Consider the following 17,567-nt stretch of genomic DNA (forward strand, 5'->3'; position numbering starts at 1 on the left):
ATAGTCTAAATAAATACCCTGTAACAATATAGGAAACAACACATTACAATCTATAGCATTCAGAAGGGTCAGCAAACAAGGACGAAATTTATCGTCAACACAAGAAAATAATTTTATAGACCTTGGTCTTCATCACTTGTTGATAAAACATACCGTCCATTCATAAAATCTGGACATTGTACAGCAGCTTTATCAATTCTTAACCGAATTTACTTCCGCTCAATCAACCCTGGCAAAGCATTCCACAACTTCATCAGTTTTTTTACAAAAATATACCACAGCTTCATCAATATTGGATAAAAAATACCACAGCTTCATCAATATTGGACAAAAAATACCTCAGCTTCATCAATATTGGATAAAAAATACCACAGCTTCATCAATATTGCACAAAAAATACCTCAGCTTCATCAATATTGGACAAAATATACCACAGCTTCATCAACATTGGACAAAAAGTACCACAGCTTCATCAATATTGGACAAAATATACCACAGCTTCATCAATATTGGACAAAAATATACCACAGCTTCATCAATATTGGACAAAAAATACCACAGCTTCATCAATAATGGACAAAAATATACCACAGCTTCATCAATATTGGGCAAAATATACCACAGCTTCATCAACATTGGACAAAAATATACCACAGCTTCATCAATATTGGACAAAAAATACCACAGCTTCATCAATATTGGACAAAAAATACCACAGCTTCATCAATATTGGACAAAATATACCACAGCTTCATCAATATTGGACAAAATATACCACAGCTTCATCAATATTGGATAAAAAATACCACAGCTTCATCAATATTGGACAAAAAATACCACAGCTTCATCAATATTGGACAAAAAATACCACAGCTTCATCAATATTGGATAAAAAATACCACAGCTTCATCAATATTGGACAAAATATACCACAGCTTCATCAATATTGGATAAAAAATACCTCAGCTTCATCAATATTGGACAAAATATACCACAGCTTCAACAATATTGGATAAAAATATACCACAGCTTCATCAATATTGGACAAAAAATACCACAGCTTCATCAATATTGGATAAAAAATACCACAGCTTCATCAATATTGGACAAAATATACCACAGCTTCATCAATATTGGACAAAAAATACCGCAGTGGCGTCAATTCTGAACAAACATACATTGTACCCAGGTAAAAATGCATCACCGATTTATCTTTGGCCAAACATACCACAGTTTAGCCACACATTAAATTCATATTCCAATAGACAAACAGTATGTATAAAAACATGACCAATGAAGAAATAGCTACAGTACGGACAAACGAATTGTCAAGTTTTCGAGGCAACCTCTGCCTTTATCAAAACACAAATGTTACATAAATTACATAACATACATAGAACATAAAACAAATACAAAGTTATGAATCTAAATCGAGAGCGGTGGTGTAAATCTAGGTGTCTGGATAATCCCTTCGGCCGATGGACGCCGACGGCGAATGGGTAATGGTGATATATCTAACATGTTTTATATCAATCTCGGTATGTTTTGCACTCTGGACACTAAGCGTATATGTGATCGCAACGAAAACAACTGCACGTCACACTCCGAGGAAAGTAGTCTACCGGTACATCTCGGCCACATTCTAAATGAGGAATTGTTTGATAATAAATAAGGAAATTTATTGTAAAAAAATGTTAAATGTATGTGTAGTTACAATAAATAGTAATTTGATAAAAAAAAATCACCAGTTAAATACACAATGTATATAATATATATATATACGGAAATAGCAAACAAAATCAATATAATAAGACATAGTAGACTACACCGCAAACTTACTTATAGCCAAGAAATATCTAATCTGTCAAATATTATACTTGTGGATTTATGGTCAGGCAAAGTGATTGTTGAAACAATTGATGTCACACTAAATTGATCCTTTGGTCAAATCAGAAGGACACTTACATTGTTATATGTAAAGCCCTTACTTAATGTATTTTTATCACAATTAGAAGTTAGATCCTCAAAGACATTGTCGTAGACTCTTGAAACAGCCTGTTAACTTCCAAACAATATGCCATCGATTTACTGTTCAAGTAAAGAATATTTTTGTTGCCTTTATAAAGTATATCTTTGAGCCTTTGAAATACGAACAGTACTTTCGATAATAAATAGACGGGTTGCTACCGTTTGGTAAATTACTTTGCGTCGCTCAAATCCATGCTTGTTTTCTTGATTTGAAATAAAGTGAATAAGTAAAATAACAACTATAGTCAGCAATCAATGAAGTGATACATCTGTACAATACATTTCTGGGATCTACTAAGTTAAAGAGATGAAAGGTCAGACGTTGTCGACGAAGGCTCTAGACACATCGCTCCGTGTCATCTGCTTGAGACCTTCCTTAGTAATACATACTGCTCATTACATAACTTTATATCTATCATTAAGTGTTTTGCTACATCTTTCTCCTTTTATACAAAAACAAAAAATAATTATAAAATCATAAGGTTCATATTGTTGAATAAGATTGCTGTTTATGGTGACCCGAGAAACTATACTTTTCAGACTGTCCTTAGAGTTAAACTCGCTGACGTCAGCATTTAACTAACACAGTGAAATGTAAAATTTGTGAAGTGTTTCCGATTACGAAAACTTCAGATAAATGTAAGCATTGAACTGTTACAAGATGTTGATACACTTTGGATCTGAATACAAGTTGGGGGTATGGGATTTGGGGGTGGGGCTGGGGCTGAAGGGGTGGGGCTGAAGGATGGGTGGTGGGTGTTAGATAAATAACCACATCTTAGGTACAAATGTAAGTATACATACAGGGTGAGTTTTACAAAAAAAATGTGTAAATGATAAGGAATGTTATTATATCATTGAATGTGATTAGCTAATATATCCTATGACACCAACTACGAACTAGATGATACTACCGCTTCAGTGTACACCTACTTATATCAGTATAGAACAGATAACAAGTATCACGATGACGTCATGTTCATCAAAATCAAATTTTCCTGTAAGTTTTCTGTTTCCAGAAATTTATCCTTACTCTCGATTCCTTTAGATTGTTACAGATAGTACCACACTTTATCCTAAATTTGCCAATTGAGTACAGTCTGCATCATGTCATAACAAAAATAAGGTTTTGTAAAGGAAATTCATATTCAATATAAAATGACGTTACAAAATGGCTGCTGTGGCTGCCATATTGAACGTTCGATGATGTCTAAAAATAGCAACACTTTGTAGGCTTCCTTTCTATGACATCTTTAGCAATTTCCATCAGCGGAACTTAAGAAGTTTAAATTGTGTTTTGTTCATGACCCTATTGGATACTTTGAATAACCCAGAAATACACTTGATTAGGACCTTTTCAGGATCATTTTCTGCAAGTTCACCAGAATCCCATTGTTTAAACTCGGAAACAATGATTGGGCAGTCATGTTACAAAATGGACGACATGGCTCTCGTTTTAAACTTTCGACAAGGCTAAATAATAGCAATATTTTGTAGGTTTCCAATCCTGACTTAACTTGAGAAGAAATTTAAAATTTGAAAACTTTGCACAAGACAAACGACGGACGGTGCAAGGCGCACGACGACAGACGAAACACGATAGTTATAAGTCAGGTGACCTGAAAAGTCTCGTGGATAACAACTTGAGAATAAGTTTCAAATTTGAAAAAGTTACGCTAACAGACGGCGCAATGCGCATGACGCACGACGATGGACGAAACATGATGGTTACGGGCGGAGGTTTAAAATCAAAAGCTTTGTATTCCGTAACGGATTTTTTTTATTCTAATATCAATTCATGGTGCTAAAACTGGAACTCGACAACATTTGTTTACAAATACAATTTGCCAAGCATTTGAAACAAACAACATATTTTTAATCTGCATCACATATCTGCCATCAAGACTTTGTATCGCAGCTGTTATTCGATCCTGTTAGAAAATGATTGTATAACATTATAAGGATGATCCACGCCCGTCTGAAATCAAAACGAAACGACGCCCAACCATTTGACACTACGCTATGTCGAATGCGGTCACTTCTGACATGCATAGAACAATTGGAAGTTGTGAATTGCAATAGAGTGGTCCTTACAGACAGAACACGTCCTACTGGACACTTCTGACACACATTTAAGTATTTTGGCGAGTTTTATTCATAGGCAGTATTTCCTGAGCATTTTGTGACTTAAGTCTGTCTTGAAGAGAAATACGAACTCCGTGAACACGATCGATGTAGGGACTTGTTGCTATTCTAATAAGGCAATCAAAATGTATGCAATACACAAAATATGTCGTTACGAATATCCGTCGGAGTGCGATAGTAACGGGAGGATCACGGTGGGGCCCCATGTCACATCTTAATTAAGGGCAGTTATCCCTCGCCTCTACAGTTCAAATAACTTATACATAAAACATTTCCGCTACCACCCAGCAATCATTGTGGAGGGAACCTGGCCTGCCTCGCTCGTGCGCCGTCACATTCTTACCCGGCTCATTTGAATGTCACAATTCCTGATGTCACTCTCTGCATGTCGCTCTGTCCCGTGCACACGCGGCTTTTATGATGCAGTCGTGTCGGCAGCTATACTGAGAGTCAGTCGCATATAGCACTTCCGTTTTGCCTACAAGTAACACGGTCTTGTATGATATCTGCCAAACAAAAAAAGTTGTGTTAATTTTCCACTGAAACTGATAGGTTTTATTTACATGAGAAACAAGTTTTTGTTGTTGCTGGAAACATGTCTTCAGAACATTATGTAACCACGGGGACGTAGCGTCACTTATTAATTAATGTCTGTTCATTTACACATTATGACTGGTGATAGAGTTCTGTGATTCACGCTACCTCATCAAGTTACACAGTTTGTTCTCGCGGTGTTGTTTCCTTAGTGGCGACACCTGGCGACGGTGTGGTGCATCGTTTTTTCTGCTGCTGGATTGATATTGATCTGATTGATTTTACTCTCTGTGAAATTCCCTTAAGTAATGGAGAAACAGGAAAAGTTACCCTTAGGACCTAGTACTCCAATTCTGGACGGCACCATGGTGGTGGCCGAAAAGAAGGAGGAAGTGGAACGAGAGACATGGGGAAAGAAGATCGACTTCCTGTTGTCTGTGGTCGGATTTGCTGTGGATCTCGGAAATGTTTGGAGGTTTCCGTACATCTGTTATAAAAACGGTGGAGGTAGGTGTGATATTCACAACTTTATTAACGATGTTACATACTGACTATACCAGAAATAAAACTTCTCAGTTTGTCCGTCACTACCTACTTATCGATTCGTCTAATGGAAACCAATCAGCCTGTACTTTAATGAAATTATTATGACACACCAATGTTTACCAACCATGAATTAGCGGCGTTAATAATGTAAATAAGTTCTTAAACAAACTACCAATTTTATTATTAAAAAATACTTTATTTTCAATGTAATATCGCTTGTTACATATTTTTTTCTGATGGAAGTGATATGACTTAGAGGAGCTGTGATTGGCTGATGCTTTCCAATATTTCCATTGTGACGTATGTATTGTAAAGAATGAAATATAGAATGTAAAATCACTTATGAATAAAATACTGTTTTAACTGACGTTTGAAAAGGATCCAACTTATTACTTACAAAGATAACCAGGATCTTCAATTCATATCCATTTTACATGATTGTGATGAAACTCGTCAAGTCTTTATATATTTTAACTCGCCATACGCTCGGTAAAATGAAAAATAAATGATAATGCCCATTTTCTTAATTTGTTATGGAAGGAAACTCATGCAAGAACTATCCGTGATCACATCTATGCTACAAAGAACTTCTTAAATCAATACCTGGTAATGAAATCATGACAAAATTGATATATTATTTGATCTCTTCAAAGTAATCAAACAGAGAAAAATGGCTAATCTAAATAAGTATTCTGAAACTAGATCGGCTGTAAAAAGTTTTCAACATTATCGTAAACTAGGTTAACTAGATAATTAACTAAACATGCCGATGTTGTGTATTTTGATGTACATACTTCTAAAGAAATGTAGAAGAGACGGAAATCTGAACCAGGACAAAAATAAAGACAAATTGACATGTTGTAAGCAGCTTTAAGTCATACGTCAGGAATGTTGACATCTAACCGTAAATTTACAACAATATCAAATGATAATGCAAAATAACATGTTTAATTAAGATGTCGGATATTGAATGCTCAAAATAGCTATCTTATACATATTATACAGTTCAGAGATGAGGCAGTCAGGGGGAGGGGGTGGGGTGGGTGGGGTTAGGGTTTCGAATTTCAGAATACAAATAACAATGGATTGTACAGGACTTTTTCTACCTCAATCTTTCTATTAAAGCAGCGAGAATAGCGAAAACGTTTTAAACCAATTTTGTTAACATACCAAGCTGTTACATCGTTGTACATGTATATATATATACAGATTTACAGGCGTGAACAATAAAGATGATAACTCACTAAGGATGATAGTTCCAACGTGCTATGAATCAGTAGCGAAATGAAATAGACATGTTGTCATTCATAAACTTTCTGTCTGAACAAAAATGAGGTCTATTATGTAACCTGTTAATCAATTATTATGAAATATGCAGGAAAGTAACTAAATACAATTAAATTAGATAAGAAGGTTGATGTCACTTCATGACACAGGTTGAAAAAGTGTAACAGGATACGACTTGGTGAGCATGTCCCTTTCAATCTAACTCAAAACTTAGATTCTAACTCCACAAACAACGGACCAATAAAGGCCCATTAAAAAGCATAGGGCCAGCACGGTCAGGACTTTCATCATTCTAGAGTGATAAACGGTTTCGTCAACATCAACTTCATTAACTAAGCCAAGTTGACGATGACACCAATCAATCTGGTATGTGATTTAACATCTAAAAATAGAATCGCTTATCCATCTGTTATACTATCTGCGTTTATCATGCTAGATCATATTAGGTACAAGTAACTGAGGCAGAACTATGCAATCTGTACACAACAAGTACTCAAACGTCAACATATCAACAAAAACTTGTCGGAAACATTGAAGCTTAATTCAAATGAAGCCACGACCAATTATATTGAACATTAAATTGTATTGTATTTCTGGCATTCTGGAGGACGACACCCTGGCACATCCGCGGAGACGGCGCGAATGTTAATTATTACAAGTAGTAGCTTAATAATCTTACATGATGATCAGAGAGGAGTAAGACACTGTCAAAATGTATAACAATGTATAGCGACAGGCGTTTTTATCACACGTATTTCCGGTATCATGAAACTGAAACAAATACAAATGAGGCATGTCAATTTTGTTCATACTTTTCTCATTCTCTAGAAAATAATAAGAAGGTCCCCGTCCGCCAAGTTTGGATCTAGAGTTCCGTTTCCTGCCACTATGTTCTACCTTCCCGAAGATTCCATAGCGGAACATTACACAACGTATAAAACATCGTCATAATGTTTTCTAATAAGACGATAAGCAAAGAACAACAACTCAATCTAACCATGATTCAGACTCAAAATCAATAAGAACGAGGCAAAATATGAACAAAAATAAGATATAGACAGAAACCTCTGAAAAAAGAAGAAGGAAAATAAGATAAGGCGTTTCGATAAAAATATCTTGGTCAATCCGAGTAAGTTTTGCAATATTCTATGATGAAAACAAGTTATACGGCAACATAAGACACAGGTAAACCAACAAGCATCAAACACCCGATGATACCACTATGACGACTGTAAAACATCACTATATTTTTCAGCAAACCCTTTGTTATGAGTTTGGCCGTCAGTTGACAACTTCTTGCACGAAGATCGAGATAATGGTAACAGTCCGTTGAATATTGAATCACCTGTCAGGTGTATACGCCATAGGTTGGAGATGCGGAGATACTGCTAAACAGAAATGAAAAATTCACAATAAGGAAATTAAAAATCATCTGCCGTGCCATTGATTCTCAGTACTCGTTGGCATATACGACGGAAATGGTACATAAATATCTTGCCATTTAAAGAAAAGACGTCATCAATATATCTGACATTTAAATTAAACGACTTTCCAAGGTCTTTGTGACTTGTTTTGATAAGCTCTTCAATAGATTCAGCGACATTGAATACAAAAACAAGTCAGCAGACAGAGGGGCACGGTAAGTTCCCATAGCAATGCCTATAGACTGTGGGAAGATCTCTCTAACTCGACGAAAATGTTGCTAACCACAAACTCGATTATTTCGTCCTCCGTACATTCCTTCTTTGATTTGGGCGCATATTTTCTCGTCTAAGTAACAAGCATATATGTAATGTATTTGAACATATTTGATTCTAGTTGACAGATAAATGGCAACTCTTTACTAAAATAAAAATGAAAGCGTATTTTTGCGTGGTATGCATACCGTTACTATTTTTAGACTCACTAGTAGTGACAAAATTCCTTTATATGAACAAGAAAATGATATTTAGGTCCGAGGTTGTCGATATTTTAAGATTTTTTAAACCAAAAATCAAAGTGCCAACTTTCTTCGATACTATTTAAGGTCAACACAAACATTCATACATTATGCATGGAACATTTGCACAAGAAATAAGATTATTTTTGATGAAAGAAATATCAAGTTTTCCGGGAGATTATTAAGATGATAAATAAAAACATGATTTAGTTTTTGTATGACTTTCCAAGGAAAACTCCACTGGTGTCCCTGCTTCTGTCATAAATCGGAAGATTTGGGAGGATATCGTTTTAAAGTGCTTGCTAATGACTTGGCTCAAAGTTCTTTCTTTTCAGAATAAGTCCCGACAAGAACCGATATTATGATATTATTATGAAAATTATGTTATCTGTATAAGGTTGCGCTAAACCATTTAACAGACTGGAAAGCCTTGAACACATACTATATATTGTACATTCACTGAATTGATGGCTAAGGATAAGTAGAAACAGCATAACAATTATAAAGTACAGAGCGAGTACCGTCAGAGGTTCCGGAATTGTTAGCGCCTTAAGTTTCGTCGACGTTACCCTCAGACTAAAATTTTGTTCAGCCATGATAATTTAATTTCGCCTTATAATCACATCAACTCATTAAAGATTGAAGCTGATATCACATTCCATTAATATATGGCTAAAAAAACTATAATGTATGCATCAATTGGATTTTGTGTGATAAAAACTCAACCTATCCTTGTATTATTATGGCTAACAGAGCAACATAACCTTATCAGATATATCATATTCGACAGAGCAAATTTAAGGTGCATCAAATAACACGTGATAGGCAATCACATCAGAAGTAACGCCTGTTAGTGGAAATAATTCAGATGTCAATTTGTAGAACAAAATGTCATATTGGTGGAAAAGACGATGTGGTAATGGTTATAGCCGGACTTCAAACGGAAAGCTACCATTATAACATACCCTGAAGTAAAGAAAACAAAGATGTAATGAGTGATTTAAGATGTAAAGGAACGAGACTTTGAAAACGATACATCGCGATTGATAAATAACCCAAATCAAAGTATAAGTTTCGGAACTATTATATGAAATTATATAAACTTTGTATTAGTTTAGGAACATAGGACGAAATGAAGGAACAAATTTCTATAAATATTCACTTTGTATTAATTTAGGATCAGAGGATGAAACTAAGGAACAGATTTCTATAAATATTCACTTTGAATTAGTTAAGGAACATAGGATGAAATTAAGGAACAAATTTCTATAAATATTCACTTTGTATTAGTTAAGGAGCATAGGATGAAATGAAGGAACACATTTCTATAAATATTGACTTTGACACTTTATGTATGTCACGTTTTGAATCATTCGCAAAGTGGCAAGGTTCTGAGGACACTTTTACTAAATATTCTTCTGAAGAAATAAAAAAAAAATCAGGTTCCTTCAATATATGTCTTGTTTCCAAATATAGGCCCTAACGATCATTGGCGAGTCCACGTGTAAATCAACAGCTGTAATGTACGATTGGATATTCATTTTCCACTGCATCTAACTTCACTTTTATTTCTCGGGGTGTACCATAATATGTATGTCACGTTTTAAAAATTAATTCGAAAAGTGGCACACCAGAATATATACTTGTACCTAACACTCTTTTGAAATGATCGGAGAGATGAACAGTACAAAATCTGTTGAAGGATGGGCTAATGCGTGATAATGATAATTCTTTGGAACAATTGTGGTTCTTCTCGGTCATGGATTTAGATTTTTTATTTCAAATGCAGCCTCTTAGCATCTCTGACGAATCCTAGATGGGTAAAAACGGCTGTATTTCTCAGTTCAACTCTCATGATTTGGCTCTACTTTATCTATTTGTACTGAACGACTTGAGTGTTGGTCTCATTGTACTATCTATAAGGTTACATGTACAGGTAGCAAACACTGATAGTTAAAAGCTATTTCATATCCGTACTTTGGGTTCTTTTGAAATTACCTGATATATTTGTTTATATGTAAACGTACAAACGTACGTGATATTCCTCACTGGCCTCCTGGGTTTCCAACTTTAGGTCTTAGCATCACTGGCAAGCCCTAGAAAGACGAAACAGCTGTTTGATACGGTTAAATTCATTTTGGATATACTGTATCTAATGCTAAATTTGCACATAAGGATCTTTTATACAATCTTCGAGATTGCAGGTGATAGACACAGCTTGTGAACATTAAGGTATAATAATCTAACCGCCTAACCCTGGTGGATGTTAATCCCCGAGGTCTGTCGTAACCTACACAATAGTGGCATTGTTCAAGATACGCACAATTCAGGTGCTTGATGTTCTCCAGAAGTTACCAGATATAAATAGTTTTTTCGATAGTGCACCTCCCTATCAAGATTTTGACATTAATTTCGAACATCTTTCGTTTTCCTAAGCCCTTAACATCACTGAAGGACGGAATAAGTTTAATTGTATGAAAATGTGCTGCTAACTTAAATGTTTTTGTACAGTCGTTTGTCTTTGTTGTAGAACAATCTGTGTGAGGTGTAATGGTGATGTCCTTTTCAGTAATACTTTTGTTGGATTATGAAAATGATACTTTTTGAAGTTTCATGCGGATACCACAACACGTATTGAAAATTAATAGATAAGTATAATATCACTACATTATTTAGAAGCAAAAGTTGTCACTTCAACTGACAAGTAGTTGCCGACATGTCAACGAAATTTCATTAATACATTTATCAGTAATATTGATAAATGGTGATTCGTTGCTATTCTGCTTCATCGGAAACACGCATCTTGTAAATCTGGGTCAGTAGAAGTACATATACAGACTAGAATGTGTCCTAGACATACTAAATAGCACATATGTAACTTTATATCGTACATGGAAACATATATCTCAATAAGATATGGTGGTCTTCATCAGGCTGCATCTCTCGAAACTATGTGTTGTACATTTATCTGTCCCCTGACGTCATCATTCATGAATATCATGAGCCCTTGAACATCACATCAACTATTATAGGCAAAGACTGTAGATTTGGAAAGCTGAACTGTCACTATTGATAAAGGGAAACTTTACATTAGGTACATCGAGATCATTACAGTTATAATACAGATCGACGGGAACCTGTTCAATTTTAGTTCACCAGACAAGCGACTAGTGCCCTTGTTGTAATATTTAATATACTTAAAGTACATCGTCATTAAATCTCTTTTTATCTGGGACATCATTGATAATTACGTCTGGTAATGAAACTGAAGAACGAGGATCTGAGACCTATTTTGATAGAATGTTTGATAATTGCGGTTACGACAAAACCAGAAGAGAGAAATTAGTATCACACAGCAAAATATATGATTTAAAACGTCTTTTAAAAACAAAAATGGTAACTCTAGGTCAAATTGTCCTAAGTATTATTCTAAACATATGTTATATTTATGTGAAAGGTATGCTCTGTTCCACTCCGACAACACCTAATCTCGCGTGTGGGCTTTCAACACATCGGTGTTGGAAACACGAGCACATGATATAAATAGGTGAGAGTCCAAGGCCAGAAAACATCTTTTACTCGGATTGTTTACAGCAAGCATTATTACTTACGATTTAACGTTACAGCATCTATCAAAACAAGACGAACTTTTTTCACGAGAATTAGGCGGAAGGGAAAATATATGTCATGGCTGGATTCATATAGATAATATATGTAACAAAGTTAATCAATCGGGACTAAATATAAAACATACTGAACTAACTGGAATAAATAAAACCTTGGCCGATAACAACCCCAAGCTGACGCTAAGAACGAGGTGAAAACATACCACAGTGATAAGATAAGGAAAAAAAATAAACGTTACCGCACCTTATTGGGACAAACTACAATAGAATGTCCGTACATAGGGTGACAATCAAATATAACAGACTGAACAGCTGAAAGCAAACCGAACAATAAGCTGTAACACAAAATCGACATCAACACCTAACGTTCATCATATTGCTCTAAAGAAGTGTTTTTGTCACATAATGATACAGATCAATCATTCAATACAACCAGCTTATGAATATTGTACGACTCTAGTGGGAAAACACACAACTGCGAAGTCACAAAACTGTGTAAGCGTTGAAGATTTCGCCATCTTTACAGAAAAATTAGCAGGTTGTTGGTAAATCAATCGAAGAGTTATCGATATTCGCTTATCGATATGACTTAGCCTACCATTTAAGATACTTTTAGTTAAACATATTCTGGCAAGTTAGAACAAGATGAAACCAATATGTTAACTGTACGTAACATCACTAGTAATGGGGAAATTGTCACATTTAAGGAGTATTTCTGGTCAATAGCAAAAGACCTTTTGTTCTTCATTCTTTTTCATAATATATATATATATGACGGGAGGTTAGTCTAACCTAAACTGAAACATTACAAAATAAAGCCAATTGTTATGGCTATCCAGACGTTTAATGGTAAAGAAAATATATATTATACCTATCTTATCACTTAGAGAAGTATGCAAAAGAAAACGAATATCAACTTACAATACCAACCTTTTCGTCCTTGTAGGACTCGTTAGTGATGCAAAGGGCCTACCATGTGTTCCAAAACGTAGGATGACAGAGGGAAAAGTTCACTAATTGCATTGTTGTGTTTCTTGTTTATTAAATGTATGTTTTTTTTTATACTGTCAGAGGGTGTTATACAGTACATAATTGGTTACGAACTCACTATTACTATGCAGAAAGGGTAATATGCTATTTCTAACAAGGGTATGTGATTCATGAAAAAATATGAATGATCAAGGTAGCTAGATTGAACCTGTCTAACTTGTCAAACGTATTGGATATTATGATATAACATGGATACCATTTGTACCTGGTTATTTAACATATTTACTTCAGGCAACATGTATTTCTGCCAGGTAAACATTTAATCTGCCTATAGCCTTTGGGTATAATGACGGTAAGTTTTTGAATATAACTCATATTCATATTCTGATAAATAAAACATATGAGATTTAACTAGCATTATATTGATAATTTTGGTATTTTTAAAGAAATAATGAATTATGCTTCACAGGGAACTCAGATGACAAAAAATCATGGTCGAATCGAAAGATAGTATCATCTACATCAGGGATTATATATAGTCTGTATTTACTGGGTCAGTATGTCTACTGTATTTACTGGGTCAGTATGTCTACATCGGGGATTATATATATTCTGTGTTTACTGGGTCAGTATGTCTACATCGGGGATTATATATATTCTGTATTTACTGGGTCAGTGTCTACATCAGGGATTATATATATTCTGTATTTACTGGGTCAGTGTCTACATCAGGGATTATATATATTCTGTATTTACTGGGTCAGTATGTCTACATCAGGGATTATATATATTCTGTATTTACTGGGTCAGTGTCTACATCAGGGATTATATATATTCTGTGTTTACTGGGTCAGTATGTCTACATCACGGATCATATATATTCAGTATTTACTGGGTCAGTATGTCTACATCAGGGATTATATATATTCTGTATTTACTGGGTCAGTGTCTACATCAGGGATTATATATATTCTGTATTTACTGGGTCAGTGTCTACATCAGGGATTATATATATTCTGTATTTACTGGGATTATATATATAGTATGTCTACATCAGGGATTATATATATTCTGTATTTACTGGGGGTCAGTGTCTACATCAGGGATTATATATATATTTACTGGGTCAGTGTCAGGGATTATATATACATACTGGGGATTATATATATTCTGTATTTACTGGGTCAGTGTCTACATCAGGGATTATATATATATATTCATCGGGGATTATATATATTCTGTATTTACTGGGTCAGTGTCTACATCAGGGATTATATATATTCTGTATTTACTGGGTCAGTGTCTACATCAGGGATTATATATATTCTGTATTTACTGGGTCAGTGTCTACATCAGGGATTATATATATTCTGTATTTACTGGGTCAGTGTCTACATCAGGGATTATATATATTCTGTATTTACTGGGTCAGTGTCTACATCAGGGATTATATATATTCTGTATTTACTGGGTCAGTGTCTACACACGGATTATATATATTCTGTATTTATACAGGGATTATATATATTCTGTATTTGCTGGGTCAGTATGTCTACGTCAGGGATTATATATATTCTGTATTTACTGGGTCAGTGTCTACATCAGGGATTATATATATTCTGTATTTACTGGGTCAGTGTCTACATCGGGGATGATATATATTCCGTATTTACTGGGTCAGTGTCTACATCACGGATTATATATATTCTGTATTTACTGGGTTAGTGTCTACATCACGGATTATATATATTCTGTATTTACTGGGTCAGTGTCTACATCACGGATTATATATATTCCGTATTTACTAGGTCAGTGTCTACATCACGTATTAAATATATTCTGTATTTACTGGGTCAGTATCTACATCACGGATTATATATATTCCGTATTTACTGGGTCAGTGTCTACATCAGGGATTATATATATTCTGTATTTACTGGGTCAGTATGTCTACATCGGGGATTATATATATTCTGTATTTACTGGGTCAGTTTATACATCACGGATTATATATATTCCGTATTTACTGGGTCAGTGTCTACATCAGGGATTATATATATTCTGTATTTACTGGGTCAGTGTCTACATCACGGATTATATATATTCCGTATTTACTGGGTCAGTGTCTACATCAGGGATTATATATATTCTGTGTTTACTGGGTCAGTATGTCTACATCGGGGATGATATATATTCTGTATTTACTGGGTCAGTGTCTACATCAGGGATTATATATATTCTGTGTTTACTGGGTCAGTATATCTCCATCACGGATGATATAGATTCTGTATCTACTGAGTCAGTATTTCTACATCAGTTATATATATATATATCTACCGTATGACATTGTCTATACTTGTACATCAGTTATATATATATATCTACCGTATGACATTGTCTATACTTGTACATCAGTTATATATATATATCTACCGTATGACATTGTCTATACTTCTACATCAGTTATATATATATATATATATATATCTACCGTATGACATTGTCTATACTTCTACATCAGTTATATATATATATATCTACCGTATGACATTGTCTATACTTCTACATCAGTTATATATATATATATCTACAGTATGACATTGTCTATATTTCTACATCAGTTATATATATATATCTACCGTATGACATTGTCTATACTTGTACATGACAGTCTTATATATATATATATATATCTACCGTATGACATTGTCTATACTTCTACATCAGTTATATATATATATATATATATATATATCTACCGTATGACATTGTCTATACTTCTACATCAGTATATATATATATATATCTACCTTTTGACATTGTCTATACTTCTACATCAGTTTTATATATATATATATCTACCTTATGACATTGTCTATACTTCTACATCAGTTATATATATATATATATCTACCGTATGACATTGTCTATACTTCTACATCAGTTATATATATATATATATCTACCTTTTGACGATGTCTATACTTCTACATCAGTTATATATATATATCTACCTTATGACATTGTCTATACTTCTACATCAGTTATATATATATATATATATCTGCCGTATGACATTGTCTATACTTCTACATCAGTTATATATATATATATGTACCGTATGACATTGTCTATACTTCTACATCAGTTATATATATATATCTACAGTATGGCATTGTCTACACTTCTACATCAGTTATATATATATATCTACAGTATGAAATTGTCTATACTTCTACATCAAGGATATATATATCTACCGCATATAAAGGGCTAATACCTCTACATCATCAGGTGTGAATTTATCCACTTGGCCTAGACCAGAACCTACATTTATATAAATATGTTTACGTTTAGTGTTGACATACTGGGTTACAGTCGTTTATTAATGGTATAGTGTTATTCTATGATACTGACTAAATAGTTAACAGATGTTTTTTGTTTCCGAAAACGTATATAATTGATGGTGTTCTACGCACGTGCCATATTTGTTTGTCCACTACACGTGATCTAGAGCAAGGTGAGAAACATGGGTTGTGCTGATAAGCTTCCCATCTCTCTGAAGAATTTTTTGTAAGGTTACAAAACAAGAGGGTTGATGGATGTGCAATATATCACATATTAAAAGCGGTGAACAAAATTACGGCATGTGTGGCAAACTGAACGAGGTGCAGCTCGGAAACACCATTTTCATTTGTGTTGATAGCTGGCAATAACTCAATGCTACACGGCAGCTGATATCCACAGCTGTATATGTTTATGGTGTTTCAGTGTTTTCTTGCTTGCAGTTTTCATTTTTAAGAGAGTGGAGTGAAAAAATAGATTATTTCTTTCCATTTTCTGTTCGATTATGTTATTAATGCTGTATCTAATCCGTCTATCATATTACAGCATAATTATACGTCTGAAGTGTCTGCAATATCAGTATATTTTTATACAGACCTTGCCTATTCGTGTTTATTTACCATAATAAAGAGATTTGTAAAGTTAAAATTATCTTTTAACTGATTTTACACAAATAAGATATACTTCTAGCATTCTAGCAATAAAACAACTTACATTTTTAGAGATATAAAATCAGTAAACACAGTTTAGTACAAACAGATTTAACATTTATCTCTTTGTTTTAACTTTCAGTACGTCAGGGGAAGGAATTTGTTTTAGTTATAATTGTAAGTCAGAAGAAGACACATGTAGCAACATTTATACGTGGAATAGAAGTTATTTTGTCACAACCAGTCGAAGATTCGAGTGTGACGTTTCGATGACGACACGGTCACCTCCATCAGACAAGTAACTAGTATGGAGCTTAATTAGCACTGACGTACGTAGTGTACGAGATCTACACGGTCACCTTCATCAGACAAATGACCAATGTGGAGTGTACTAACACTGACGTACGTAGTGTACGAGATCTACACGGTCACCTTCATCAGACAAATGACCAGTGTGGAGCGTACTAGCACTGACGT

General features: G+C 34.3%; 1 protein-coding gene across 1 annotated transcript in view; it reads left to right on the forward strand.

Annotated features, from left to right (window-relative positions):
• Window positions 1–5,015: 5,015 nt before the first annotated feature.
• Window positions 5,016–17,567, forward strand: part of LOC132553704 (sodium-dependent serotonin transporter-like) — a 39,750-nt gene continuing 27,198 nt past the window's right edge. Inside the window, 1 exon segment of the mRNA XM_060217973.1 lies at window positions 5,016–5,214. Within this exon segment, the coding sequence (XP_060073956.1) occupies window positions 5,016–5,214 (199 nt within the window).

The sequence above is a fragment of the Ylistrum balloti genome, unplaced genomic scaffold, assembly GCF_031769215.1.
Source record: "Ylistrum balloti isolate Yb309-2 unplaced genomic scaffold, AGI_CSIRO_Ybal_v1 Utg370344, whole genome shotgun sequence".
Classification (NCBI taxonomy): domain Eukaryota; kingdom Metazoa; phylum Mollusca; class Bivalvia; order Pectinida; family Pectinidae; genus Ylistrum; species Ylistrum balloti.